General features: G+C 37.3%; 1 protein-coding gene across 1 annotated transcript in view; it reads left to right on the forward strand.

Annotated features, from left to right (window-relative positions):
• Positions 1-12,026, forward strand: part of Cntn6 (contactin 6) — a 161,409-nt gene that overhangs the window by 58,475 nt on the left and 90,908 nt on the right. The window contains exons 4-5 of the mRNA XM_027931907.3: positions 2,121-2,324; positions 4,277-4,379. Of these exons, the coding sequence (XP_027787708.2) occupies positions 2,121-2,324; positions 4,277-4,379 (307 nt within the window). The remainder of the gene's footprint in view (positions 1-2,120; positions 2,325-4,276; positions 4,380-12,026) is intronic.

Below are 12,026 nucleotides of genomic sequence, written 5' to 3' on the forward strand. Positions count from 1 at the left end.
TGTTTGTCAAAAATACAGGTTCTGCGATCCTTCACTCAGATTTAATGAAACTAAATTGCTAGGAGTAGAATTATTAACTGTCTGTGTTTTAGCCTTTATTTTGGCAATTCTGAAGTGCGTCGGGTTTGGGAGTCAATGCCTGAATGAATAAAACAAAACACTCCCATTATGAACACGGCCCAGTTAGGATAAAAATGATACCTATTTTTTTTTTTCTCTTTCCTTCTTTGGTACTGGAGATTGAATTCAGGGGCTTTTAACCACTGAGCCACAGCCCTACCCCTTTTTATTTTTTATTTTTTTTTTTTTATTTTTGAGACAGGGTCTAGCTGAGTTGCTTAAAGCCCCACTAAGTTGCTGAGGCTGGCTTTGAACTTATGATCCTTCTTCCAAGCCTCTAGGATTACAGGCGTGTGCCACCACACCCAGACCGCCATCTTATTTTTATAAACTGTGGTTCATTCTACTGTTTGCCCTTTCAGACACTCTTCTCATCCTGTAGATCCTTTTTTATTTTCCAATTTATAAAAATAATACCTACTAATTTAAAATTCTAATAGGACAGAGGCATACTGCGTAGAGGGTTTTAAGTCTTTTATTTCCCACCCTTAATTCATTTTTTTTAAAAAAGAAATCATTGTATGTATCCCCAGGTTTTAAAATAAAATGACCTGTATGTACATGTACACATACAAATTCCCATACTCAAGTAGACAGCCTTTCATTAGCTAAGGCTGAATTTATTGATTTGCAACATGTTTTCACAAAACAGTACAGCTTAGTTTTTGCTCTGCCTGATGTTACTATTATGGGGCTAATACTTAATAAATTCATCTAAATAATGTTAAAAGTAGTCTAATAATAAAAAGCAGGTATTGGATTTTAATTGTGAAAGATTAATCAGAAAGGAACATAAGACAATTTTTGAAAAAATGGAGATTCTTTATATATAATTTGGGATGGTGGTTATCAAGGGCATATCATTTTTACAATTAATGAAACTGAACTTAAGATCTGTGTCTTTGCCGGGGAACAGTGGCACACTCCTGAAATCCCAGTGGCTCAGGAGGCTGAAGTAGGAGGATCACAAGTTCAAAGCCAGCCTTAGCAAAAGCAAGGTACTGAGCAACTCAGTGAGACCCTGTCTCTCAATAAAATACAAAATAGGGCTGGGGAGGTGGCTCAGTGGTCGAGTGGTACCAAAAATAACAAATAAATAAGACCTGTGTCTTTTATTTTGTTCAATAGATTGTATATAATTTATACTTACCTATAACATTTTCAGAGAGAGCGTGATGGATGTTCAGGGAGGTAACCCCTGTTCTCTCTCATCTTCAAGATCCTGCTGTGTGTATTTTCAGCCTTGCCCACTCATCTCTGGTGCGGACAGCTGCATCGCTCTCTTCACCTTGATGGTTTCTGCGTGGAATCCATTCTTCTGAGAAGTCTTTTCTGAACACGAGTTATTGTAGGCTTCTTTTCTGAACTTCTCAGAATGCCTCCGTCAATCCGTGTGTTTTCCCACATGGAAATTACCCACACGAGTGGCAAAGTGGTGTGACTTCTACAGGGTACAAGTTTTGCTTTGCTGGACTCTCAATCCTAAAACTATCACAGAGTGGGTGCTCAGAAATTCTATAACACTCATAGCATGAACTCCAAGATCCGGGAGAGAGTACTTTCACTTACATTTTTAAGTTGAATTTAATAAGTTCTCCTCAGTTAAGTTCAACCTTCTGACAATATCATAGAGAAACACCGCTTCAAAAGCACTATTGCTAAAGAAATTCAGTGTGCGTTGAACCTGGGATGGTTTATACATCTTCTAGCTTTCCTTAATACATGCATCCACTGATTCTCTTGACACCCTGTCATCTGCCCTGAGTCCCACACCACCCTATGATGGGCAAGGCAAGAGCATCACTGACCTCCCAACTGGGATATATGTGGAAATAAGGGAACCATAAAATTACACACCAGATCTGCAGCTCTCACTGGAACAAATAGGGTCACAATTTCATTCTAATGATAGTGACATTGAGCACATGATTCTCAGATAAGAACAGATACCATAAGGTTAATGTATTTTTTTTCCTGTTTTTTTTTTTTTTTTTTTTCAGATTTATCGTATGCCTGGACCTTCAATGATAACTCCTTATATGTGCAAGAGGACAAGAGGCGGTTTGTATCTCAAGAGACAGGAAACCTGTACATTGCTAAGGTGGAGCCCTCGGACGTGGGCAACTACACCTGCTTCATAACCAACAAGGAGGCCCGGAGGAGCGTCCGAGGACCCCCCACGCCTTTAGTGCAACGCACCGATGGTAAGATGAAGAGTTCTCTTGGGACTCTACTTTGTGGCTCTTCCAGAGTGGGGGTGGGGGTGGGGTTGGGGTGCTGTCTGCTTCCCTTCTGTTCAATGGAGCCAAATCCACCCGAAGCTATGAGTCGAAGGTTCAGTCCACCAGTGTAATGCAAATCAGTTACGATAGAAAACTTCTGCAATGCACCCACGTGGTGCAGTATACCTGGTTTGGAGTACACTGTGCCATCTCCTTTCAGACATTGGGACAGCTTGATTTCACTTTGCTTAAGAATTAATCTGTAAAAAAAAAATAAAAAGATGATATTTGTCGGGGAGGGGGGATTGGCATGTGTGTATGTGTGCATGTGTGGGTGCAGCTACATTTCTATCCTTAAATTAATATCATTTTAATGAACATATATGGGAACCTGTTTAATGCCCCCTATCCCTTTCCTAGCCAAATAGCAACATAAATTAAAAAAAAAAAAAAGATAATACGTTTGGAAAGCAAAGAAAACCAACATTAATTATGAGCACTCCAAAGAAATGAAATGCAAGATCCAGACTAATTTTACTTCTCCGAGGAACATAACTCAGATTGGCCTCTGATGTGTTCTGTAGCTTAGCCGGTTGGTTCAGAGAATGAGAAATGACTGGAGTCATCCAAGTGGAAAAACCCTCTAGTTGATTCTTTAATTAAATGTGCACAGTGGGATATGTAAAGACAGAAAAAAAAAATCTGTGAGTGCATTATATGATCAGGTTTTGGACTTGAAATGCAATACCTCCCAGAATTTTTCTGTTCCCCCGCAAAAAGACAAGCAAGAATATTATATAAACGCCAGCAGAACTGTGAAACCCACTCCACAGGGAGAGTACTTATGGAAGAACTTCATAATCACTAACTACCCAAACATGTTTTCAAGGTCTTAATTCCAATTTGGGCAACCCTTAGATGTATTCATAAGTCTCTTCAGTGAATACACATGACCACAGGAGGAGATCCTAACATAGTTTACCCATTTTTCTTCTGTTCTTAATTTCTGCCGAACCCCTTCCCAACTCCCACCCCCTTCTCCATGCCTTCTATTATCTTCATTATATTTAAGGTAAAAGTAGACCTGTACCATTGTACATAATATAAATGAATTAAACCTTTTTTAAGTGGGCATACGAGAAACCTCAGATGGCAAGAAAGCCAATTCAAAGCTTGTCAGTTTAGCAGAATGAAGTAGTACTCTAACTTCCCCACCGGAACCTCTTTCAATGTTTGCAAAGATCAACGTCTTAAAAAAATGAGTTATTTATCTTGTAGTTGTCACATTTTCTGCAGTTGCACCAAAAATCCCATGTATTTTTGGAATATGTCACTCCTATGTTTGATATCTAAAAATAAAACATGATCAAAGTTTTTAAAGAATCTCAAGGGGCCTTTGATTAACTTAATTGAAATAATAAGATATATTTCTGTTTATCACAACTTGTCTGGCAGATAATGTATTTATAACACATTAGAACACTACCTTATTTTAATCTCAGCCTATGGCCACAGTTCCTTATTGGAAGTATTAAAACCGTAAAGACTTTTATATATCTATATATATACATGTTCAGAAAACTAAAGCTTCGGACCTACAGATATTTTTCTTTTTATCTCAGTTCATGTGACTGCTTCATATATTTTGCCACAGAAATACTGATAGCTTGGAATATGCTGCTGTATCACACTTCTTACCATTTTTAATGCAAAATTCCTATTCCTGAACCGACCCAGCCCCTGGATCCCGGAAGGGGAGGTGGGTCTAGCTATCTCTAAGAAGGATCCTTTATAAAACCATAGCTGTATCCAGTTCTTTGGAAAACACGAATTCTTATTGAGACCAAATAATCAAGTTTGGGTTAATGAAGCGTTTACTTCCTAGGAAAATTCCATTCTCTGGAAATGCTGCTAGCTCTTTTGATATTTAACAGGTGTGATGGGGGAATATGAACCAAAGATTGAAGTCCGTTTTCCTGAAACTATACAAGCCGCAAAGGATTCATCTGTAAAACTGGAATGCTTTGCCCTTGGAAAGTAAGGTGGTTTGTTGTTTTTTGTTTTTTTTTTCCCTAGTTGCTTTAAAAAATTTTTTTTTTAAATAAACCTTTTCATTATTCAAACATTGCTCTAAGGTAAATTACCAAATAGATTTCAAATGCTGAGCCATAGGGAATCTTTCTGGTTGGAATTTAAATAAAAAACATCTAATACACAGAAAGCGATGCTGCATTTCTCCCCTAAATATGGTGGGTATTTCCTCGAGTTTAGTATAATGGGACCCTTTGATGCAGCACTTTGCAAGAGAGTATGTTAACTTGCATGACCCCGTGGGCCAGTGGCTAAACTTTTGATATATCCTTCACGACCTCTTGTCCTACATCCAGAAATACATTGCCTGGAGTGAGTTCTTGCTTAATTAATCAGCAGTTCTTATAAATGGAAAAACCCATTCATTTCCCAAACTAGACTAATTAAGCCCATTGTTATAGTAGATAATTAGAATTGAGTCCAATCCGCTCCGGGAATGTTCTGGGTGCTTACTTTGACTTCCCAATAAGTGTTTAGCAGGGACAGGTTTGGAATATTTGGAAGCCAGGAAAATATTTGCATTTTTGCATGGGGTATCTATCTAGAACATCTCTCTGCTTTCTCATGACCATCAAATTTCAGACAAATATATAATTTTGTGGTTCTTTTCGCCTATAAACATCAGAAAGGAAAAAAAAATTAAAAAGGAGACAGACAAGATCTGTCATTTTCAAGAGTGAGGGTGCATAGGAATAAACTTGGAACATGGCTGAATCCAGATTCTGAGTCTGTAGGTCGGGGGTAAGGTCTGACTTCTCCATGTCTTACAAGTTCCCAGGTTGTTCTCAAGTTCTTGCCTACAGAATGGACTTAGAGTGGTAGGAGGGTGGGCTCTTCCTAGAAGCTCCAGGGACATTTCGTTAAATCCAAAGTCTGTAATGTGACCATCACAGGTAGAAACGGATTTATTTTCCAAACTCTAGAAAATGTCTTGAGTAGTTTTATCCTTTCTATTAACTAAATGGACTCAGCCATCCCCCAAAACACTGGCCACTAAATCTTCTAGTTTCTCCTCTATAAATGAAATTGTGTTATACTCTGAATTAAATTTCTCATGTTAGTCATTTCTCATGGATTGAAGAGATCATATTTCACTTTCATACAAGCTGGCCTCATAGTATTTGTCCAATAAATAATTAATGATTGATTAAATGGGATTCAGAGAGGCACTTTAAATCAGTTTTTTTTTTTCTTGGTCTCCCTTTTAGGACTTGATGAATTCTCACCATTTTTTAACCTTTCAAGGAAATTAAGGTTTATAAAAATACAGAAAATACGTGTCAGCAAAATACTGGGAGAATTACATGACTGTTTTAACAAGAAAACCAATGAAAAATAGTCACTGAAAAGAACATTAATAACTTATCGTGTTGTATTTGGCATGAGGAAATATGGATCACTTAAATAAGAAAGGCTCTTCCATAATAAAAACAAAACTTCAGAAGGTATTGAGGCTAGTTATCTATACACTAATGGAAATGATTTTATTTTTAAGTACCTGTAACTAAACATTGGTGATACAATAATACACATATATATTTATATATGTATATGAAATATATATGTATATGTGTATATATATGTAATACATATATATACACACTAAGAAATTGGGGGGTGAAAGAAAGCAAAAAGAGTCAGGAAATATTGACACAACTACTTTACAACTTGAACTTCACCATTTGCCTTCAATATAAATATTTTTTTATTTGTTGGTGAACCTTTATTTATTTTTTTAAATTTATGTATATGTGGTGCTGAGAATCGGACCCAGTGCCTCACACCTGGTATGCAAGCGCTGTACCACTGAGCTACAGCCCCAGCCCTGGCTTTCTGCCTTTACTATTTTGATCATTGATATGAAATCAAAATTTATATATATGATTATATGTATATACATTTATATGTGTGTATATATATATATATATATGTATATATATATATATATATATATATATATATATATGCACATATTTTTTTTCTTATACTACTGGGAATTGAACTTGGGGATGACTTCCCACTGAGCTACATCTCAGTCCTTTTTATTTTTATTTGGGGACAGGGTCTCTCTACATTGCTGAGAGTCTTACTGAGTTGCCCAGGGTGACCTGGCATTTTTATTTTTCTACTTCAGCCTCCCGAGTCACTGAGATTACACACGGGTGTCACCAAACTCGGTTGAGATCCTGTGTATTTCTTAAAATCTTACAGGATGCATCACATTTTCTTTATATATGAGAAACCGAGACTTGGGTTAAATAAGCTTCCTGTTGAGCGGCTTATCTGAATGGAGTTGCTTCTTTGGTTTTAGGCTCTTTGGAGCAAATGGCTATAGAAACTGCTTTTGACATCATTGGGGCAAAGATTCAGTTTCTAGTTTTCTCAAGAATGTCGTGATCCTTGGCAAACATGCTTGTAACCTCTGTGAATTTCCATCCAAAAGGAGTCACAAGGATACCTGCTTTGTGTCTTTATTGTGAAAACTAGAATATAGGATACATGGAAAGTCATTAGTCACTGGGAATGGTATTTAGTCCATAAACATTCATTGAGTTATTCTGAATCTTAAAGGCCAATTCCATTCTAATTTTTATGGTGACTGTCGGAGAAAGTGGGTGGGTCGTGATCAGAATATGTATCTCAGGCAGTTTATAAATTCTCCTCTGTCGTTCACATATTAACCTCTCTGTCTCAGCATGGATGACAGGACGGGAGGGGAAGTAGCAATCAGGGCCAGTCAGAATGCAAAAGAGATGGGGAAGAAAACTCAATCAAGATAGTCTTCGAATAGCTCATTTATCAGATCTCTTCATTTTGTGTATGTTCATAGTATTCGAACCTATAGAAAAGTTGCAAGAGTAGTACATGGGAAATCACATACCCCTTACCTGAGCTGCCCAAGGTACACATATAAACCATGGCCACATTCTCCTGAAGCTCTCTCCACTCCCTGGCCACCCCGCCACCCGCCCACACACATACACAGACACACACCCACTAAATAGATTGGCGATAAGTGATAACTGAGCATATATTTTAGGGGGCATGTTCCCTACACTCAAAATCCTGCCAAACAGCCACATCCCTCTTTCATCCCAGCTTGCTAAGAAATTGGGAGATGGAAGAAAGGAAATTATAATATAGAGTCAGAAGTCTTTTGACACTGTGACTTGAGGTTCACCATTTAGCTTCACTATTTGGATCCCATGGTGAGTACACGCTACAAGAATCCAGGGGGAGTGAGCGAAAGAAGTGAATCCACAGTCCAATCAGGATGCTGAAATCCTGGGAATCTGTGAGGTATGGGGAGCAATTGAGACATGAAATTTTCATCCCATGGGGACGAAAGCAATCAGCATATTAAAAACCGACAGCCAATTAAACCATGCACGGTAAATTTTATAATCCTAAAAATGTATCAGAGCATGTAAACTTCTTCATAAAAAAACTCAGCTAGCAATATATGACCTAGGAAAATTTGAGCTGGGAAAAAAAATAAGTGTTTAAAAAGATCTCAATATAGAAAACGTGATTGGTATATACAAAAAAAAATCATGATTTAATAAATCACATGTTTATTGTTAAGTTTTTGTAGAAAAGAACTCTTAGGCATAAAATAATATCGAACAAAGAATAAAAATTATGACAGTTACTTAACTGTACTCTATAGGGAACTGTCAAGAAAATAATAGATTTTTATAGAGTATATTTCAAAAGATTTTTATAAGCTAAAATTAATCAAGGCTAAGAGTCTTTTTATGAAATGACATCATTAATATTGAAATGAAGTACCCCATATTTAAAACAGCAAATCCAAAGCATATTCTTTGTCTGAGGGGGTCATGTTCCAATGTCCTGTATAATAAGAAGCTTATATTTCTATGATTTAGGTGTTGGTACATTTCTCATTTCTTCAAATGATAAAAGGTATGAGTAAAAGGTAGGTTTACTTTGGAAAACATGAAATTGTGGGCTACCACCAAAAAGATTTTTAGATATTTTTATATATGCTTGCCAATAGTTTTCAGAAAACAAATGACATTGTGTTTGAAACATTACAAAATATTGAAAATGCATCTTGGTCCATTACAAATTTTGACATTTATCAAATACCATACCAACTCTCTTTTAAATTCACAGACAGGAAATTAGCAAACAAAAATAAAAAATATATTTGCTAGGAAATTGATGTTGTGCATATAATTAATCTGAAACAAAATCCAACTTCTCACTTTTTAATTTATAAATCTGTAACTGCAGGTTTATTGCCAAGTGGTTCTTGTAAACTCTTGTGAATGTTAATAATCAATCATATTTGCTGACACCTTTTTATAAAAACATTGTGTGTTATTTGGTTTTACATATTTTCCCCCAAATGTGGGAACTTACCATAGCAATCCATCACTCTGTGCCCGTTTTCTGGTCCGATTCTCCAAAATTGACATCATTTTTCTCTGTGGTTCTGATGATTGTTTTGTCTCCTCTGAGTGTTTTTAGCATGCCTTGTAAGCTTTGTTAGAAACCTGGACATGCTGTATCAGGTACAAGGAGCTGGGGAAGCCAGGTTTTGTTGTGAGGTCTTATGCTCCTGTGGTCAGGAATTAAGCTGTATTTACTGCTTGATGTAGCTCTGGTGTTAGGGCTAAACTGTCTTCTAGCATCTGCTTTTGTCTTTTCAGTTGTTTTGGGTTTCCCTGGAGACTCCTTCTTAAATAGAGTCTAAGGCTTAGAGATATTTCAGTTGCAGTTCCATGTTGTTCCACAGAAGCTCCATGGATGATAGGAAAGTCAGTCATTTTTTGCTAATGCTATTATCTTAGTCCTTTATGTGTCTGTTTATATCGAGTCCTTTTTCTTCCAATCACCCTTCTCCCTTTTCTGCTTGTTTTTCCTATGTGGTAATTGCATAATAAACACTGTAAGCATTCCATTATCCGACGCTGGAATGTTGTGTAACAATACGAAGACTGGACTTAGAATTTTATGACAGCTCAGTTACTGTGTATCTGCTTTATTTCTTTGTGGCTTATTATTAATCTTTCTGAGAGGAGTTGTAGAGTTAAAAGTTAAGGTTAATTTACTGCTGAGTGTCCTTATGGAACGCTTCAAATGTTCATGCAGTCATTCTGTTCTGGTGTGGCAGAAGGACCTCTAATATCTCCAACTGTGTTTGAGCTCTGAAAATTGTTCTGTCCTCAATCTCATGCAACTCTTCCATGCAGATCTCTGGGGAAGAATCACTCCACAGTGACCTCTTTTCATGTATTCTACTCTGCAATTCCTGCAGTCTCCCTAAATTCTGATCTGTGTCTTCTTCCCTGCACAAAACCGTACTGTACTACTGGGTCTCCCCACCCTCATTCCTGATCTGCAAAGTACCTCCACACAGAAAAACAGCTATCAAAGGCTTGATTAATTTATTTTCCCTCTTTCAGGGATTGCAACTTTGCTTTGTCAGTAGCTAAATTACTGGAAAAAGGGTTTTCCCCTCCACCAACATATTTGTCCCACTTTCTATGGTTTCCAGAAGGAAGGAAGTACATTTCTAACTGTGCCTACAAGGCTAGGGGCCAAGTGGAGTTTTGGAGGTAAATACAGTGAGCTTTAGAGAGATTAGGCCACTTGACCAATATTAGTTGCCGATCTGAGTTCAAATTTATATCTCACTGATTCAACTGTCATTCACACAACCCCTTGATATTCATATCAATTTACCTTCTAAATATAAAAATGAATCTTCCATATGCAGTATCAGTTGGATCCCAATTAAATAGACCTTTAACTAGAAAAAAAGTTTTGAAAATTCAGTAAACTGTTAACAAATGCTTTTGGAAATGGAACCATGGAAATCAGTCCCCTTTATATTGTCTGCTAATGACTAATATCTTAGTGATGACTATTTCATTTTATATATTGAATTAATGACTCAAAATATAAGCTTTTAAAACTCCAAGCTATGTTTTAATGAGAAATGTTTCAAAAATCACTCGGAGTCAAAGAAGTGAATGATTGTTTGTGTGATGGTGCCCATGTAAGCCATTTTTTAAAAAGCTGGAAAAGATGATATGGCAGAGCTCTGAAAATGAACTTTCTCTAACTAAAGCAAACAAAGGAAGATACTGTAATCATGTTGGAAGGAAATGTAGCTGGAGAGGTCCAGGGAAGTTTGGCTGCAGGGCTCAGGGTGAGAACATAACCGTGGTAAACCACTCTGGGCTCAGGAGAATACATAACACTGAAGTACCTACCTACATGGTAACTGCTGTGACTTGGGGACGTGTAGCTCATTTTCTGTGTTGGGGTTTGAGAGTTGACACCATCACAGCTTTCATCTCTCAGCTTCGTCTCATTTGTTTAACATGGCAGACTCTTAATTATCTAAGCTGCAAATTAATTGCATTGTGAAATAACTTGCAAAACTCCACGCATAGGTTGCACCCTTGCATAGGGGCCAGGGAGATGTGGTATGATTGACAGATGTGCGTGTCTCCTTTGGGAAAAAAAAAAAAAAAAAAACAGGGGCCTTTGCTCTTGGTGAAGAAATCAAACCAATGTCCCCCAGAACTCTACTCTCTTACTTTGATAAACAACCCAACATATTTTCCCCTTTTTCAGAAAAGATAACAGTGCTTCTGTCATTTTGCTCTTGTTGCTCTGAGATGTAAATAAAATTAGTAGCAGCACTGAGTGTTCCTATGTATTCCGGAGCCTTCACACAGGGGCTGTATTTATGCATTCGTGTCCACCTTATTTATTTATTCTTTTCTAATTTATGAAGCAGAGGACACCCAGCTTGGCTATTAATGTCATACAATAAATTCAGAGTCTCCCAACAATGTTTTTTAGGTGTTCTGGAACTTTCTGCTGATGGGGAGCTGTTCCTTAGGATGTACTCTTGTTCCTTATACCCATCGCATCACCATAGATTGTACTGCAGTGAGAATCCTTAGGTCACTCCAGATGACAACAGAATTTTTAGATCCAACTAGGTGCTCTGAGTTTCCTTTAGACCTTAACATTTGCTTTTGTTTCTTAATCCACCAGATTTAGTAACTCCCAGTCTCGGTGTCAAATAAGTAGCTTATCTATTTTTTTTTTCTCATCACTGAATTGAATGGGTAGAGAACAGAATATTTCCCTGGGTATGATTTGTCCCGTGGATGCCAGAATCTACTCTGAAACCTGATTTTTAGGTTCTTGATAATGGCTTTGCTTTTTAACATGAGATTCTGTCCTTTGGCATAAAATAGCACCATAAACTGTACAGAACACTCACCTCTGTTAACCAGGCATGCACATCACAAAATCACAAATCTGACCCATCTTCAAGTGGGTCATTCAGAAATTGAAAGACAGCAGTAAATCTCACAGACACACACACACACATACACATGCACACTCTCTCCCCCCCACACACACACACACCTGTGCTCGAGCAATGAATGGTCTATCAGTGATTTCACTAGCATTTGAAGGCAGTATCATTTTCTGTGAAGAGTGTGGACTTTTCATTGAAAGAGATCAGGGGTTAGGTCCTAAGTCCCCCATCAATGGCTGGGTGATGTTGGTCAATTTTCTTATATATGTAATGAA

This window comes from Marmota flaviventris, chromosome 20 (genome assembly GCF_047511675.1).
Source record: "Marmota flaviventris isolate mMarFla1 chromosome 20, mMarFla1.hap1, whole genome shotgun sequence".
Lineage (NCBI taxonomy): Eukaryota > Metazoa > Chordata > Mammalia > Rodentia > Sciuridae > Marmota > Marmota flaviventris.